This window comes from Vanessa tameamea, chromosome 6 (genome assembly GCF_037043105.1).
Source record: "Vanessa tameamea isolate UH-Manoa-2023 chromosome 6, ilVanTame1 primary haplotype, whole genome shotgun sequence".
Lineage (NCBI taxonomy): Eukaryota > Metazoa > Arthropoda > Insecta > Lepidoptera > Nymphalidae > Vanessa > Vanessa tameamea.
In genome coordinates this window covers 2,565,632-2,585,398 of record NC_087314.1, presented here as the reverse complement: position 1 = coordinate 2,585,398, position 19,767 = coordinate 2,565,632, and the positions used below count along the sequence as shown (strand labels likewise).

The following is a 19,767-nucleotide window of genomic DNA, read 5'->3' as shown; positions in this document are numbered from 1 at the left end:
TTAAAACTAGAATATTTTATCATAATAAATTTATGAATATTTAAAGATCATTTAGATGTAAATTCGGTCAGTCCGTCTATGAGCAGTGATGGCCCATTAAAAAATCTACTTGTATCTCCCCATTAAAAAATACCTGATAGAAATAAAACTTGTTGATGAGCGTGACATTTCTCGTGTCATTACTGGAGAGGCTGGCGTTCAGCTCCGTGTAGAGGCTGCAGTTCTCGCACTCTGCTTCCATGACAGTTATCATCACATTTTGCACTTATTAATCTGTGGACAATAATTATACGTCAATCTTTAATAATAAACATCCTTTATAAAGCAAGAATACACAAAATAAATTTATTAAGCATTATTGTACGATTCATTTTTTATTACGTTAAGAAATGAGATTTTATAATATGCTGATCGCTCTGAGGACGCTGTTCCGGACCACTCTTTTATAATCTGCGAATGATCTATGGCGCGGTCATCGGGAAAAAATCAACGACGCCTTATATGACGCACAAAATGGTTAAGCTTAGTTAAGATTGTTCCCTTCAATCAACTCAAGAATATTGTAAAATTAAAAAGTAATTATAGTCAATAATTTAAATCAATTATTTAATTTATATATTTATGTCTATTATTTAAGTCTGGAAAGGTACCACAAACTCACCATTCATAGTCGTTTTATTTTTTTCTTTATTTCGTATGTTGTGTTTCGGTTTCAGATGTTCTAATAAAAATTAAAAAGACACGTTCTTAAATTCCTTGTATAAACATGAATTTTGTACATTAAAAAGTCGACCATGCTTCAATGTATCTTTTTTAAATTGAAATCTCGGCATAATAAATCTAATATTAATTTAACAAAGCGCGAATGAATTATAAAAAGAAGCTCTGAAATAATAAAAATACATGCTTCATATAATTCAGTATTTCAAGGATTTCAAGGATTTTGTCATCGTGTTCTGCGAATATTTTATCTCTGCCCTGTGGGCGAGACTCCATTTCACATAATGACTAAGCTCATCCGCTTAAGGTTTTCAGCAATAAAAATAAATTATATCAGACCTCTGTTACGAGAAGAACAAATTGTGATATTTATTTTACATAAATATCACAATGATACTTGGTGTAGTACAACTTTTATTTTCATTTAATTTCATTTAAGACGTTATTTACTTGGTAGGGCTCTGTGCAAGCCCGTCTGGGTGGGTATCACCCACTCATCAGGTATTCTGCTGCCAAACAGCAATACTTGGTATTGTTGTGTTCCGGTTTGAAGGGTGAGTGAGCCAGTGTATCTATAGGTACAAGGGACATAATATCTTAATTCCCACGGTTGGGGGTGCATTGGCGAAGTAAGGGATAGTTAATTTTTTTAACAGCACCAATGTCTATAGGCGGTGGTGACCACTTAACATCATGTGGCCCATTTGCCTGTACGCCTACCTACTACATAAAAAGATAATACATCTCATTTTGCTCGTTAATTTGATAACTATCTTAGAACTAGCAAGGTGTTAATGTGAGCGGCACTGTTTCATTTAGCTGTGGTGCATTGCAAGTGACATGCGTTCCTACGCTTGCGCTAACGGCTAAGCTATATGAATTCTATACTATATTCCACCGCATGATGTTTCAAACATTAAAAACCGTTTATTTAAAAATGAGCTAATTATAATATAAAACATTAAAATTAAGTATTCTTCCATATAATAACGCTTGCCTAAATTAGCATCGTTCTGCTTACAAATGAGCAATGATTTTTAGTTTATAAAGTTCCAAGGAGAATTATAAAAATTGCAAGCAAACAAAAGCGGTATAAGGTTTCTATTTAGAATAATAATAAGAATACATTTATTATTTAATACATATTATAAATATAGTAGATTATAAATATGTAAGAAATTAATACGTACCATTGTCTAGGTAAACAACAGTAGGTACACAAATTTAATGTTGAGTAGGGAAGCCTAAAAAAATGCAAATATATAGCGATACACTAATATAGCGATACACTAAATATAACGAAATTTCTTCTAAAATATTTAATTGTTAAATTAAACGGAATATTTTGTCGGTCTGGGCAAAAACGACAAAAAAAACAGTTCTTTTGTATGAGAGCCCCCCTAAATATATTTTAATTTTATTATTAAAGTAAATATACAATCAAGTATTTTGTGAATACATCAAGTGCCTACCTGTTACCATTTTTTGATATCGAGCAAAAATAGGCAAAAAGGCGCGTTTACTGTAGCCCTTAAATATTTATTTTATTTCATTTTTAGTATTTTTTGTTATAGTGGCAACAGAAATACATAATTTCAACTGTCTAGCTATCGCGGTTATTGAGATACAGCCTGGTGACAGACAGACGGACAGACAGCGAACTCTTAGTAACATCGTCCCATTTATTACTATTTGGGTACGGAACCCTAAAAATTAATAAAGATAAACATCCTCTATGAACTAGATGAACATATACGTCAGGAAGTTTTATTAATTCAGGGACAATGTGTAATGAAATATTACTAACATTCTTGTTACTCATAAAGCTGGGTCCAAAAATATGGCTATAGTCAAGGAATACTTTCCTAACATGATAAGGATATGCAAATGTCCGTATAAAGTAATAATCGGCGTTACTAAAAAAACGTTGCTTAGTGGGTGAATAGATATACAACGGTTTGTCTCTTTCTGTTATAAGTAATTTGGAATAAATTGGAAGAAGACAGAGCATTGTGAAACCGTACTATTGCTATATAACACTTATTAATCAGCATTCGCCTTACAATATCTTTATATGAAATTTAATTTTTCTTATTCGTATTCCATGTGATAACGCGTTAATTGCTATAAAGACCTCATCTCGTTCTACGGTTTATATCTACCACGCCGATATAAAAGTGGTACATTTTCATGTAGGTTTCCTCACGAAGTTCACCTTTATCGCCTAACACGAAATGAATTATTAACACATGTCAAACACATAAAAACTCAGCGCTTGGTGCCAAATGTGTTTGTACCGAAAATATTCAGTCAAAAATCACGAGTTCCAACCACTGAACCAGCTCGAATTCTTTAAGCTAAGATTAATTAAATTACTTTTAATATATAATGAAATATGAACTAACATTCAAATAACTAACAACATACACGTAGCAACCTAATAGGTAACAGTTAATTACAATTCAATTTAGAGCGAAAGCGTCTAACATTATTTACTAATTAAAATCTAGATTTATGTTACAACAATATGATATTTTCATAAAAGTTTAACATAAAATATTTCTAGCATTACTTTCGTTTATGTAAATGTATAAAACACTGGATTATATAGCAATTTAAAATAACTTGTGTACATATTTCCTGCTAGACAAGAGATTAATTCTTCCCCTTCTGGAGAGGATAATTGGTTTACTTCGTGCTTGGGCTTCGTGCAAGCTTGGGTAGATACCACCGACTCATCAGAAATGTTTCGTCAAACAGCCGTACTCAGTATTGTTGTTATACAGGCACAACGGACATAACATCTTAGTTCCCACGGTGGTGGCGCATTTCCGATGTAAGGAATGGTTAATATTTCTTACAATACCATTGTCTGTGAGTGGTGGTGGCTTAATAATATGTTTTTCAACTGCCTACCAATATTATAATATCTATATATTATGGATATAGGTATATTTTGAAGTTTATAGAACACTAGATTCCAAACGATGTTTTCTCCAACTGCTGACTATGATATAAATTATAAGCATACATATCATGAAATCGTACGGGTAAATTTCATACAAAATTGACCGATTCGCTGCATCTTTAATATTGTTTTTTATAAAAAATCTTTATTCGCAGCTAACGTTATAAAATATACCTCTATTCTAAAATTACCTTTTCACGACTGAAACAGTTTTGACTGCGCGTTAGTTATAATAATCAGTCAGGACAAACGATTTTATAATTATAGACTAAGCATTAACACGAAACGACCTATCTGTACAGAATAAAAAAGGTTGTAACAAATTTCGACCAAAGCCTATTTAATTCTTTTTTATTTTAGGTAACTAGTTGCCTGGTTGGAAATGATGCTTAAAAAACTTTTTTAAAGAATTATCTTAAATATTTAAAAATGTCCCTGTAATATTATAGTCTCGTTTTATGGGTTCAATAAAAATATACTTGATGTCAAAGTTTGCTGCTCATTCATTAACAGCGGCTTACTTCGAAGAAAAAACATAAATCCTTTTTTCTTCATCAAATAAAACACTAAGAAAGTCTGTATTTGTCGTTGAGATTTTTAATAAAAGCGTTAGCATTAAAATTACATAATTATTATTAATTATTTTAATCTAATTTCATGAAAATAAATTTTTATTTTTTTTTTTTAATTTATTTATTTTGTAGCTTATTTCGGTAAATATATTTATACTAGTTGACGCGTTTTAGGGGTTGGTCTTTAGACGTAAAAAAGTAGTGCTTGTAGTGCGTGAATTCAAGCTTAGCTCACACTGAATTTTATCAAATTTTATTGGTTTTGCAATTATAATATTAGTATAGTTTATTATAATTAAAATATTATAAAAAAAAATACTTTATTAAAATAAACGAAACAAAACAACGGCGTACATTTTATATTATAATCTACATTGGACTATCCGATGTATTTTCAATACAAGTTAAATCGTTAAAACGTAAATTAGGTTTAAAGAACTTTATTTCTCAAGATCATTACAGTTCACTTATGAGTACAGAATTTTACACATAATGCAGTTAAACATGTAACAAACAGTTCGACCGTAATAATATCAATTGGTAATGATTATATATGATGATGAATAATTAAAAAGGAATAACTGTACTATGTAGTTATTTTCCTGTAACAAGATGCAAGAGTATAGAAATACTTACAATGGGATTCGTGACAAAATTCACAGGATATTCCGCCTGAAGTACTTTGCCAATTAACCTTTGACACATTGATTGCCAGATTTCGCCTTTAGCTTGTGTATCAATATTTATTTTTCATCAAAAGAACCATCAAGGCATCCTCTGGCATGACTCTGTAAACTTTTACGGAGTTATTCATGAAAATACTCCTTATATTGTTCACGGGCGATTTTTCTTTATCAACATCAAGAGTGTGGTTGTAATATTTATACAGGTGAAAATATTTTAAAATTGAAATAATAGAATTGGCAAATTTTCACCACCATTATTACTTAAAGAACTACTTAAAGAAAAATGAATCATTCTTAGCTTTATAAACACACTAGTCTTTGGAACTAAGAACCTATAATGCGTACACTTAGCCGAGATGGCCCAGTGGTTAGAACGCGTGCATCTTAACCGATGATTTCGGGTTCAAACCCAGGCAGGCACCACTGAATTTTCATGTGCTTAATTTGTGTTTATAATTCATCTCGTGCTCGGCGGTGAAGGAAAACATCGTGAGGAAACCTGCATGTGTCTAATTTCAACGAAATTCTGCCACATGTGTATTCCACCAACCCGCATTGGAGCAGCGTGGTGGAATATGCTCCATACCTTCTCCTCAACGGGAGAGGAGGCCTTAGCCCATCAGTGGGAAATTTACGGGCTGATTATGTACACTTAGTAACTAACTAATCAAAATGAAATGATTTTATTTTATATAGAAATGGTACGAAATAAACGCACCAGTGGATTGAAATTTTATACATTTCTCAGCTTGATATATAACACTGTATAATAATGTGGTAGCATGGTTAGTTTTCTAAATAATTTTATATTCCTAAAGTCTCATGGCTTAAAATATACAGCAAGCTGACGCTACCAGATATGAAAAGTCACTTGTTTTTGTTGCTTTTAGAAAGACATTTCATATTTCGGTGTTGTTTTAGTATTAAATTACAACATTTATGCTACTTAATGTAATAATAAAATATTTTTTTATTTGGATTTAGAAAATTTTTTTATTATGATTTCAAAATATAGTACTACATAAATAGGCATTCTTATAAACAAATAATTACATGTAAATAAAAATATCGTAGCATTGCTACATATGTAACTATAGTCCGCTACGTTTATTTGCTACGACGCTACGATTTGAAAACAATTGCTACGATACTGCTATACTTGCGCAATTGTTGCTGAAGCGAAATGTTTTAGGGTCTTCGTTGGTTGGCATAAATATTAAAATATTATGACCATTACTAAACTATTTCAATTGTAATACCGGCGATTTTGCCTAAATATTCTTTAGTTTTTACAAGATTGATAGAAAATTCAGATAATATTTAATTTAGATATACTAACTGAACCTGCGGCTTTATCCGCACGAATTTATTATAAAACTTTATCTATAGTACCCAAAACGGCTCCCCCCCGGAGGAGCTATATCCTTCCCGGGAACTCAAACTATCTCCATGACAAATTTCATCAAATTCAGTTTAGCGGTTTAAGCGTTAAGAGGTAACAAACAGAGTTAATTTCGCATTTATGATATTGGTATAGATATGTATATAAGAGTATAATCATAAAATTTATGTTCAGTACTTTATAACAATACTTACATCATAATAAATACCTGAATCTGAAATAAGGTACGAATAATATTGACGCATAACAATCACAATACGTACTAGTCAGCTACTCGTGCACGAATGATCTGGTTAACGATAATCACTCGTACTTATAGAAGAATCGAGTGGGATATATTCGGTTACGAATTTTATAAAAATCGTTTTAATCGATTGTTTACACGTATCGTAGCCAGTTATAATAATTAATCTTAATCAAACAATTAATAATTTACTTAACAAACATATCAACTTTTTATGAAAACATGATTTCAAAAACAAAAAATGGAAATTATACGATATATTTTTAAATAATTTTAAAACTTATTAAATAAATCGATTTAATGAGTTTTTGTGCTGATTATATATAATATATATACTACTAATAATACTAATTCTTATGGTGATTTTTTTATTGCAATAATATCCACAAAAGAAATTTTACTCTGAAAACAAATATCAGTTACTTTATGTAAAAACTTACTTCTTAGTTAAAGGATCAATAACAAGTGTTAATCCATTATGATGTCCGAGTTTTTATGTAGTCTTGTGATGGATGGGTGCACATTAATTAACAGTGTGATAAGTGTTAATGTTCCTCTGAACATTATTCTGAGCATTTTTAAGAGAGACCATTCCACTGCACAGGAGTTAACAGGATACAAAAACACTCCCTCAATATGATGGTTTGGAAAATCTAACCCGTTCGGAACGAGTTTCAAAACGGGTTTTTCAGACGCTTTCCGAGGTTCGCGCGTGAAAGCACAGTCAAATTTCAGGCTCCGGACTCCTTCTAAGAAATTCTTGACAGTAAAATTCAAGTTTTTAGAAGGACTTTGTGTTTGGATTTGTATGGACCAACGAGACAGCCAGTAAACAGTGTATTGAATATAGACAACAACATACTATTTTTCTATAAAAAGATAAATGTTATTTAGTTTCAACTACGAGTAAATAATGATCATGGACATATTCATAACTGGTTATGTTTTTAGAATTTATGACAAGGATATACATAAATTCAGAGACGGGCACACGTCAAATGAAATCTCAAAGAACTTTGAAATGACAAAACGGTGATAACAAAATTATATTATTTTCCCTCGTGAACTTGTCTCATACCTTGTACGTACACGGTTTGAATATACTAGAATTTGTTCGACCCACTCTGTCTTTCTCAGCGTTAGATTATATTTCTAAACACCGACCTATTTATCTCATACATACAAGTATATATACAGCCGTCTCAGGTTCACTTCCATTTAGAGAGAAATGTTCGTTTCACACAAGTTTCCGTATTGTCTTAAGCACTTTACGTTGGCTAAGGGATCGACTGGTATTTATGTGTTAGGCTTTCTGATATCCGAACTAAGTCAAATGGAAACATTCATAAAATACCGTCGATATATTATAAAATAAAACCTTGCAGAACATGACGGAAGCAAAACATGTTTTTTTTTTTCGTTAGAAAAGTTGTACTCAAACGTTGCATTTAAATTTGACAAGAATTTCAAGGTCACTGTCTTATCGAATTTACCTAGTTTCATGTATAAGTTCGAACATCAAATAAATTTCTGTGTTTTATGACATAATTTTACTTAACAATTATTTTAAATCAATAATTCATAAAGCATCAGGATACATAATTATTATAAATGCAATTGTATTGATATAATATGACCTTGTAATTTAACTGTCTGAAAAGTAAAGTAACAACTGAGCTTCTCAGTACACTCCACATTCTAAACCGATGGTAGTTTAAAATTTAAAATATCCTATTAAATTATTACAAAGCACTTCTAAGAGCGTACATGAATAGATATATTTTGATTTTAACCAACCGATAATGTTATACGCTTATGTTGACTTCGTATGTAAGTTTTTGGAGATGAAACGCATTTGTAGATTGCATGAACGACTACGAACCGGATTAGATAAAATAAATGTATCTAACATGTACATGATACTTTACTTCTACTGTTCTAAAAAAAAAAACAAAATCTAAATTAACCGCGAACCGGTCGTGAAATGTCATAAAGTAATATGCAACACACAGTTAAAGCATTTAAATGATAAACATAAAATTTTAAACATTGCACGATAGAGATATATTACCTAACTGAATTTTGAAATAATATGTCGTGTCGTGCGATCAATGTCGCTTTATAAGCCCGGGTGGCTTCGTGGTCATACCGACCGATTTTCTCATTCTACGATCATATCAGTCATCCACGGCTGTAGAACAAAGATCTAAAGTTTGCAGCGGAGAGAAGACATCCGCATAATGCAAGGATAGGCTATCCTACTAGGTGGCAATAGTCCTAGCGCGCTCGGTGCCCTTGGACTTTCTGGCAGATATGGACGCAAGTCTATCAGCAGACCCGTGTTCTTTGTCATAACACTGAAAGCGTAAGCGATTATGCTCGAAGCGTTAAATTGCTGGACTAGAGAGCTCTAGCGCCCACTTCCATGATAAATCGTACGCGTGCAAACCTGTCGTCAGATCTATCCTATCGGTCTTTGAAGCCTAGATGAGACAAGCGATCAGTCACCTACCGACGTACGCAGATGATGACTGGTCACGGTTGTTTTGGAGAATACCTTTGTAAAACGGGACGCGATGCGACGATGACTTGTCATCACTGTGGCGACAACACATTTCCACTTTCTGAGGAAAACTTCGCTAAGCCACGACAGTAGTACGGATCTGTGGGCTGAGGATGTGTTATATCAACACAAGCCTTTCCGTTTCGTGCTGAAGACGGCCATCGCAGTGGTTTCAGTTCGTAAAAATACCACATAACCATGTTTTCTATACGTGGCTGAGGGTGCTTATACTGTATCACGCACAAAATATGTTTTCTATTAATAAAATCTCTCTAGCCTCTCCCGTGCCTTGGATAGGAAGTTTACTTTGTGGTTGAACTTGGTGCAGGCCCATCTGGGTAGATACCACATACTCAACAGATATTCTACCTCCAAGCAGTAATACTCATTATTGCTGTGTTCCGATTTGAAGGGTGAGTGAGCCTGCGGGGGGCATAACATCTTAGCTCCCAAGGTTGGTGGTGCATTGCCGATGTAAGGAACGGTTAATTTTCTTACAGCGCCAGTATCTACGGGCGATGGTGACCTCTTACCATTAAGTGGCCCATTTGTCCGTCCACTTATACCAATTAACCAATTATGATTTTTTTATAACCTAAATTATAAAAAGATATGTAATTATATTACAAAAAATATAAAGTATATATGAGTTTTCTATAAAAATACAAAATGTTAAAGAATATTTAATGCGAGAATAAAGGAGGAAGTTGTGCCTTACTCATATTTTGACGTGAATCAATAAAGATATAAAGAAGAGTCTAAACAAAAATTATTTACTTTCCAATTTAGCCTTAAAGTACTATCAAATTAGAGCCATTTTCGTTTACAGTAACAAAACAATCGGGGACGGCGCGATCAATCAATTTGACAGCTATTCAATCGGCAATTTACAAAACGATCTTATCAGTTTCCTCTTCAAAAGCCTCAAGTTTAAGTGTTCCGAGATCAGGTGCTCACATTACCCATTAATTATTAAGGACAGTTATAATTCCAAGTATAAATTAATAGTTTAATGTCGTGTCAAATTATTAAATCAACTTATGACCTCCGACGCAAAAACCCAGTGCAAAGAAATCTTAACCGAAAATTGCGACTGGAGATTTTATATTAATTTCACGAGTGGAGTCCAATAAATAAAATCCAAAATGGATGGGATCACATGAGCGCGTTCATTGCGCGAACTGGCGGAATGACCGTCCACTATGTAACAACCAGTTTGGTCTTTTTGTTGGTCAGGAGAACATGGAATACTAAAAATTGTCAGTCGGTCAATCCGTTTCGTTACGTTACACACCGATCGGTTGCGTCAACGGCTTTCGGTGCGTATCGTAGGACTAGCTGGTGAAACCGGCCTTAATAAAACGGAAAATGTGGACTACCTACATTATTTTCTAGTATTCAAAATCATAAGAGTATTATATTTACGGTAAATAAAAAATAAAAGAAAATCATATCATAGTTACAATTTTATTGAAGCATCTTACTTCAATTTATGTAATTAGCTATGCAAACATTCATTCATTATTTGGATACAATTCTATAGTTAATTATATAAGTAAACACGGATTCCAATACACCTTTAATTTATGTGTTATTTGATTACTCATAGACATATAGTTAGGATTTTCCAGCACTATCCTGATTGAATGTTTTAATTAGTGAATGTCACGTGTCCATTGCCAGTAAATAGACAGTTTGTAGAAGTAAGCAAATGAAAATACAATTAATTTCCAAGCCAAAATATAATGGAATAATCATTAAATAATTGTCCCTGTAAGAGACACAAAGTGATCAAAATTTATTATATTACATTTTTTTTTTATAAAATTATAAAGTAGTTTTTTTACGTCACGTAATGACGTACGCGTTAAACATATTGTTTCTTGTAAATCCTTTTATTAATATGTCTATATCTTTAATGACGTTATTAAAATATCATAATGATCGTTATCGCTCGCTTAGTCGTTAGAGATATATTCCTGTAAGAAAAAAATAAAAAACTATTATTACAATTTTGTTTGCTGCGTTGTGTGATTGATTTCTCATTCCGTTTGTGCGCTAACTGACTCACGGTTATAATATCACATCTAAAATGTTAGATTAAAATTGAACTGATTTCTTCGTTTTTAAAACGAAATTTATAAAACTTAAATATGATTAACGACAGCAAAGCGGGTCGCCATAAAAGTTAAAGTCTATCAATTCCCTTTTAAGTAACTGATATACTGCACATAATTGTGAATATGATTTTTTAATTCACAGGTATATGGTCAACACTACGCAGATACATTATCGCTGTAAGAAATATTAAATACTAATTTCATTTCATCGCCATTGTGCCCCCAACCAATTTTAAATAAAAATTAACAATGTCTTTTGATGTTTTGTAGCACTCGTTGTAAAAATCAACTCGTGATTGAATTAAACCCTTGAACAGTCAAAACGTTCTACTAAACATTACCTTAAAGATTACATTAATCAAATTTAACTTCAATAAACAACTATTCATGATAATAGAATTTGATTTATTTCTGAAAGCAACTCGTTTGTTCATACAGACAGCGGGGTCCACAGAAAGATCGTAAGTCTCGTCTCATCTTCACGATAATTCAATTGGGAACCTCATTTCGTTTAAACGGACGCTTTGCTCAAATCATCTTCTGAAATGTAAAAAATTATACACAATTGTCTCGCTTTCATATAAGTTAGATTTTTAGTGACTTAAGGTTTTCCTTGATTGTTTTCTTGTTCTATAACGTCTCCGTTTTAGTAGTAATACCTTTAGTAACTTACAAAAACTTTTGATTCTAATCAAATACTTGCATATTTTATTGTTCTGTTTCTTATGAAATATGCATGTGTTGGATGCAAATCTGCCACATTATTAAATATGGACTAATCTGCTTCGAAGCAGTATGGTAAACCTTCTCTTTAAAAAACTTAGCTTAAGAACTTAGCTTAGTATATTACTTTTACATGGGTAATAATTGCATGAATATTGTTCCAATAAATATTGAACTGATAAGTGGAAAAATTTGAAAATAGAATACGTTCAGAAAAAAAAACTTTTAATTCTTCCGTATATTGCTATTTACTGCCGACAAAAACAAAACGTAATAATTCATTCCAATTTCAAATAACTTGTGACACTACGTTTACTCGAAAATGACTTGCAAAGTTAATAAGCACTTGCCACAACAAATCTCAAGATGTTCCAAATATCAAGGAATAGATTGAATCACAAGGTCACGTGAAAAATCTTGAACGGAATCCCATTGAAGGTTGCGAGCAACGGTTCCTTGTAACTTAATTCAATTTGGATAAGCCTTTTATGGGAGGTCGGCGGTAAGCTGGACTCGATCTCGGATCTAATTGAAAATTATTACAATTACCTCTTGGGAAAAATCGAAACTGTTGATTAAACCTTTAAATTTATAATCTCGAATTATAAATTTAAAGGTTTAATTTAAGGAAATAAGACATGTGCATATATGTAAATATACATTCATGTATAAACTGAAATATCACTCTTTATTAACATTGATATGACAAAAAATAATAACGAATATATAACCGATTGACTTAAAATTTACATAGAACTACTTCTAGACGACATAGACGAAAGACTAACCACTACTCTATTAACTCACTAAGAAAAGATTTTTGGAAATTTCAACTTCAATGGGGGGAAAGGGCTCCCCTATGTTCTATTTTTGTCCTCAAAACATGAAACGAAAAATCATCCACTTCATAAAAATGGAAATACACAAAATAAAAGTTTTCCAAAGTTCTGATAAATATATATTTAAAGGAATCCTTGTAAGCCTATGACAGCTAATGTTATACCGACAGTTTGGCCATCTAGGTCGACTTAGATTAGACCTTATTTAAGTTTATTAAGAGTTTCACCGACAAAGAGTTAGTGCGTTGTTAACAAAGTTATATAGGCTCATAATCACAAATGGTTATATTTTGAAACTGAATAAGTAGAAACTGAATTATGACAATATGACGGACAGATGAATTTATAAAAAAAGTTTCAAAGTTAGTAGAATCTTCTGTCCGAAGCGGTGGTAGCTTTATATTTATTTCAATAGTGCAACACGACGATTCGTAAGTACTTCTGTGAGCCTACTTGAATTTTTTTTTTATTTAAGTTTTCAAAGAATTTTTCAATTAGACTAAACAAAATAAAATAGCAGAAGATAAGATATTTGATTTCAATTGATAAACATTAATATGTGAGTCATCAAAAAATTGTAAGACGAACAAAAAATACTGAATTTTAATCAAATCTAATCATTAGAACTTGATAATTGCAAAATATATGCAGATGGTTTAATACAGTAGTTGATCAACTAAAATATTGTCGGGTAGAATCTTTTTTCCGTAGCTTGGGTAACATTCATTTGTCAACCCAAAAAAAAAATATCAACATTCGAATTAAAAATAATTTGTTAAAATAACAGAAATCTTAAATAAAATAGATAAAATTAATCTCGTATAATTTTATTGTTATAATTCTTGATATATCAATAGGATATTCGTTACTAATTAAAATAAGTCGAGAGTTGTTCGTTTCACCTTTACGACAGTAAAGTACGGACATTAGGCGAAAATGTTTCAAGAGCTCTGTAAATAGTCGTGGGAATTGCTTATACTCTGTTTTAGAAAGTCGTTCATTTCTCCCTTTTCTACTCATTGGCCTTAATTGTAAGATACTTTACGAGTATTACATATTTAACTATCTTTGTATGTTAATTTAAAACAATCATTATAGCTATATAAGTTTTGTTTTTACCGGAATAACAGGATTCAAAATTAGGTAAAGAAATTAAGTATTGTTTAATAAAAAAAATATTCATTATTATTAAAGCCAGTTATACCTATTTTTATAATAAATGAAATAACGACATTTATAAAACGCGTTCGAAAGATTATTAAGATATTTGTGTACTCTGTGATTTATCTAAATCAAAGTGATTTAGATAACAGAGACTTACGAAACGATTCATATAAGTTTAAATATTATGGTGTTAGTGTGAAATCTCTAGAAGTTAATGATTCACACTTAAGTTTTTAAACCGAGAAGTCCCACTGGTTGGAATGCATGCTTCTTAACCGATGATTTCAAGTTCAAACCTAGGCAAGAACAACTGAATTATCAGGTGCTTTAATTTGTGTATTTAATTCATTCAGTATCTATATATCGAAATACAAGGTTTTTATCGTTTTACTTATTGAATTGAGATAGGATACATGAGCTAAAATTTATATAATGAATTTACCTATTTTATGAATAGGTTGGGGTACAGGTTTTATAAAAAATAAAAAATGCCTTCAAACCATGGGGACTAAGATGTTATGTACATTTTTCCTATAATTAAACTTGCTTACACCGGAACATATTAATACAACGATGTGCTGTTTTGCGAAGGTAAGGCTGTTGAATGGCTGATGCTAACCTAGAAGAGAGTGCATCAAGTCCTATCACCAGCGAAGTTTCATCGAAATGTGACTTAAGAATTAAGTCACGTTCTTTATACAAAAGTCCGCCTGTAATTAATCAGTGACGAATGCCAGTTTTAGGGAAAGAATACAAAAAAGGGGACTAGAATAATCTATACAAATCACACGCCTTTTACTTGATAAGTTTGTTTTGATGACGAATCTGTCTTATCATGTCGCTTTTGTGTAAAACTTTTGTGTTCATTTTTATTTCCATACAACGTAAGTTTTTGTTTGTTTTGTCAACAGTATTAACTATTGACCTAATTCCCATGTCAGTTTTTCGGATCTTGGAAAATTTATATATATTACCCTCGATTAATGTTTTAAGTAATTTCTCTCGGGTAATGAGTTGAAGATGAATCAGCTCTCATTAAAACTAACAATTCCACTGAAACTAGTCTGTGGTTATAGAGACTTCAGTCGTAATATATAGTCGACTTACACTAATAAACAGTGTAAGTCAAACTATTAATTAAAGTATTGGTATAAAATAATCATTGGATATGAGGAATAAGGGTGATGCAAAATAATTTTCTGTCAGAATTTTTATTTAAATTTCAATAACAAAAACAGTTATTGCTTGCAATTTTAAAATGATAATGAATACAAACAACAAAAGTGTCAAAGTTAAAAGTCTAAAAACATATATATATTTTTTTTAATAAAACTAGTGACCATTTTAAATTCACCAAGATAATGTAATGGTAATACGATAAGACAAACGTACAAATTTGAGATTAACAGAAATTAAATCCATTTTATACGTGAATATATACAAAAAATAAGTCAAGTAAACAAGTATGCTTCGTAAGCAATATGCTTCTTGCATCTTCGAGAAGGACGTCGGTCCAAAAACTCGTTTGGCAACGTTCGTCGCATTTGGCAACCTTCGTCAAATCCTTGCGTCACTTAGTATACTATTATCTTCAACCGATGGCTCTTATCCACCATAACATACTGCTACGTGCTGAAACGAGGACACTAATTACGGGAGTAGTCGGCAATTTCCAGGTTGCTATGTAGAGAGCTATGTTCGGAGTGCATCTTTTTATGATATGTGTAGGCGGACGAGTGGATAGGCCACCTGATGGTAATTAGTCACCACCACCCATAGACAATGGCGCTGTAAGAAATATGAACCATTCCTTACATCACCAACGCGCCACCAAACTTGAGAACTAAAATTGTATGTCCCTTGTGCCTGTAGTTACAATAGCTCACCCTTCAAACTAGAAAACAACAATACTGGGTATGGCTGTTTGGCGGGAGAATATCTAATGAGTGGGTGAAACCTACCCTGACGGGCTAGCTCAAATCCCATCCACCAACATTTTATTGAAATTATCTGAAGAACAACTAGAATGAACAGACAGAGACAGAGCAGGGTGATGACCTCGGATCAGCAAAGTACGCATCGGTTTCGCAGATTGACCTAAAGAAGATGATGGAACCAGCATAATTACGATATGCTCATGATGATGATGTTGATGATGAAATATGAATTTGTGTGATTATCACAGTGACACCACAGGCTATATATTTACAGGCTAGTATAGTTTTCATTTAAAGTAAGTACTTTTAAACATTGTTAAAATTTTGATTCGATCAAATCTGTTTAATAATTAATAAAAAATATAATGTAAATATTATTTTAATAGACAGTAATTACTTTAAACTGTGTTATATTAAAATCACTTGTATCTAAAAATTCCATTGAGAGAGCCTACTTTAAAGTACTTATATATGTGTATATCGAAACTAACTTACGTTAATGACTTGAAATGCTCCAATAAGTTAAGGTTTTATATAAGTGAATCTACTTGAGTCTCGAATACCACTTAAAACTTTACTTAGTATTTTCGATTTTACACTCAATTTGAGGCCCCAAGTTGTTAAATCTTATAATTGATTTCTTTAAGCTTTTGAAAGGATTCGTACCGTAACTCCTTTTCAAAAATTAAAAGGTTTTTTTTTATACGGTATGGAGTAAAATACTTGCTCAAAAATTTAGTATAAATTATAAGTAATTTTGAACACGTTGCCGATTTTCACGACATTTCAATTATTCGTTAGAACGAAATGTTAAAATAATTTTTCGGATTTCAAATAAATAAGATTATCAATTTATTTGTAATTTGTGGTAGTGTGAATCGATTTCCAGTTTGGTATTGAAATTTGAAGAAAAAAAAATAAAGTCAAGTTATTTTTATTTTAAAATTTTAATATTATAGTTATTTATTTGTTAATATTATAACAATAGTAAAGTAAGTGAATCAAAATTACAAACAAAATAGTTAGAGGAAAAATGATCTTGACTGATATTGTCTGCTTGATCCTTTGGCTTTGCGTAGAGATGTTGGATCGCTCTGCATCTTCTACAGAATTTACCACGGGGAATGTTCCGTTGAATTGTTCGGATTAATCCCGGCTGCTGAATTTCACCTTCAGACATCTCGTCAAAATTCAAAATATCACCCACACCACCTAGATGTCCGAAAATCCACAACAGCGCGTTTTTTAAGACATTTTCTGCCTCGCACAACTACTCTGAGGAACCAACTTTCGCCGGCGGTTTTTCCGAACCGATGCGACTTGGGAACCTTCAAGAAAAGAGCGTACTCTTTCCTGAAAGGCCGGCAACGCACCTGCAAGCCCCCCGCTGTTGCAGATGTCCATGGGCGGTGGTAGTCACTTTCCATCAGGTGAGCCTCCTGCTCGTTTGCCACCTCTAACATAAAAAAAAAAAAGTAGAGATTAGACAACCGCTCTGGGTACATTAGTGCACAGGTATTTGCGTGAATAAAGATGCACTCTCTACTTTGCTGTCATAATACGATGGGGTGGTAATGCGACACCGCCCATATTTACGTACAAACCGAGGCACGGGACTAAAAAAAATCAGTATTGTGCCGACCTCAATGACGTAATATGTTTAAATTAACTAATTTATAATGGTTTTTTCTTTCTTACAGAAAAATGGGTGGTGATAAATGACACCACTCGTAGATTTTGACACTAAAAGAACTATTAACAATACAAAATATTGCTCTTTGGTGGTAGACTATGCGATGAGTTGTAACTTCTCTACTCAGACAGGCTTAAGCAACGTCCTCACACCAAGTATATTTAAATGTTAATTTTGGTACCTACAAACCAAGTACTGAACTTATAAATTTCATTCAATAATTTAAGTGCACAAATAAACTTGCAAAGAGTTAGCGTGTTAAGTAAATCCGATGTAAAAGGAAAAAGACCGGTCTATATTTTTTTAATATAACATGTAGGTTTTTTTTCATGGTAAGTGGTCTCCACCATAGAAATTGGCGCGATAAGAGTCATTACGCTTTTCTTACATCGCCAATGCGCCACAAAATTTGGTAAATAAGATGTTATGTCCCTTGTGCCGTTAGTTACACTGGCTAACTCACCTTTACACGGAAACACAGCTTATGAACAAAACACATTATTCTGTTTATAAACATAAACAGTCAACGTTATCCCGTGACAGAAAAGTTTTAACAAAATATTCGCTAAAACTAAACTAACGCGCGGAATTATGAGATTTATTTTAGTTTGAATCTGGAATCTCTCCTATTTTGAGCGCAGTATTTCCTTACTAGCTAAATCCCTAGCGAATGGAATTGCTCTTTAAAGCCTTTTCTACACTACAGCGTAAATCCTTAATGAACGTGAATGTGTCCGACGTTTGGTTTAACTTGTAGCATAAATATATTTTATATTTATAGATTCGTTGATAACAATAAATGTTAAACAGGAAAACGAAGAAACGCAAAATTTTGGTTGATTTAGGAAAAATAAAAAGCAATTTTGCCCTTTGGTTGGTTATTTGTAGATGTCCCTGAAAAGTGTAAACTGGTCACACTTTAGTGGAATTAAGGATTTAGAGTTTCGCTAGGTGACTTTGGACTACTGTTATATTAAATTTAAGCTTACGAATAAATACTAAAATTTAACACGAGGACATTTTAGAAACACATTTTGAGTTGGTTTAAATTAAGCAAATTTTATAAGAGTTAATAGGATTGAAATTTAAATGGAACTGTTTAGTGAGAACTTAATCGATATTTTGCGCAATGTTTCGTGTTCTATGACATCTTAGTTCCCAAGGTTAGTGGCACATGGCGTTGTAAGGAATTGTTAATAATTCTCACAGCGCTATTGTCTATGGGCGGTGGTGACCACTTACCATCAGGTGGCCCATTCGCACTTTCGCCAACGTATTGCATAAAAAAATGTTCTGACACAATATTCTTGATGTATTCATTATTAAATATCATTTTTAATTATTGCAATTATCAAAAGAATTTTTTTTATAAAAAATACTAACTAATATTTTGTGTCTGTACACACATTAACATTGTAATGCCCAAAGGCAGGACTCTCTGGATGACAGTGATTCTACGTTATTAAAATGTACAATTGAAAATACAAGTATAAATGATCAAGGATCTTAACATATCAATAGAGCAAACAATTTGAATCAAAGACTATGGAAAAAAGGTTTATATCGAACTAAAGGTGGTAGATATATGGAACGAGACTTGCCTTTGAAATTATCATTACGTAATATAATTTAGTGTGGAAACCGACGTGAAATATTACGAATACGACATTAGATTTGGATGTTGTCCTTATAAATAAGTAATGAATATTTCCTCGTCACTTGGGTATACATACATGTATTTATTTGCTTCAAAGTAAAGAGTAATTCCATATTTATAGCTGGATTTGAATAGAAAATAATATAAATTTGAACGCGATATTAAAATTTTCCGTATTGTGTTTTTATATATAAATAACTAGCTGCACCTGAGACTTGCCAGTTACCTATGGCACAGAAACTGTCAACCACAATTTTACGCCCTCGAGGGGTAAATTAAATAAATTAGTTTATGTCCTTCCCGGGGATTCGAAATATCTAAATACCAAATTTCATCGAAATCCGTTCAACGGCGTAAGCGTGAAAAGGTGAGCACACTGGCTGATGAGACGCCAGGTGGTAAGTTGTCTTCACCACCTTTAAACATTGTCATTGTAAGATATTATGTATATATCTTATCATCAATGCTCCACTAAGATT

General features: G+C 32.2%; 1 protein-coding gene across 1 annotated transcript in view; it reads right to left on the bottom strand.

Moving 5' to 3' along the window:
* The window catches only part of LOC113393548 (cardioacceleratory peptide receptor-like), a 47,306-nt gene extending 47,049 nt beyond the window's left edge, over positions 1–257 (bottom strand). Inside the window, exon 1 of the mRNA XM_026630500.2 lies at positions 134–257. Within this exon, the coding sequence (XP_026486285.2) occupies positions 134–253 (120 nt within the window). The 5' untranslated portion in view covers positions 254–257. The remainder of the gene's footprint in view (positions 1–133) is intronic.
* Between the last annotated feature and the right edge of the window lie 19,510 nt (positions 258–19,767).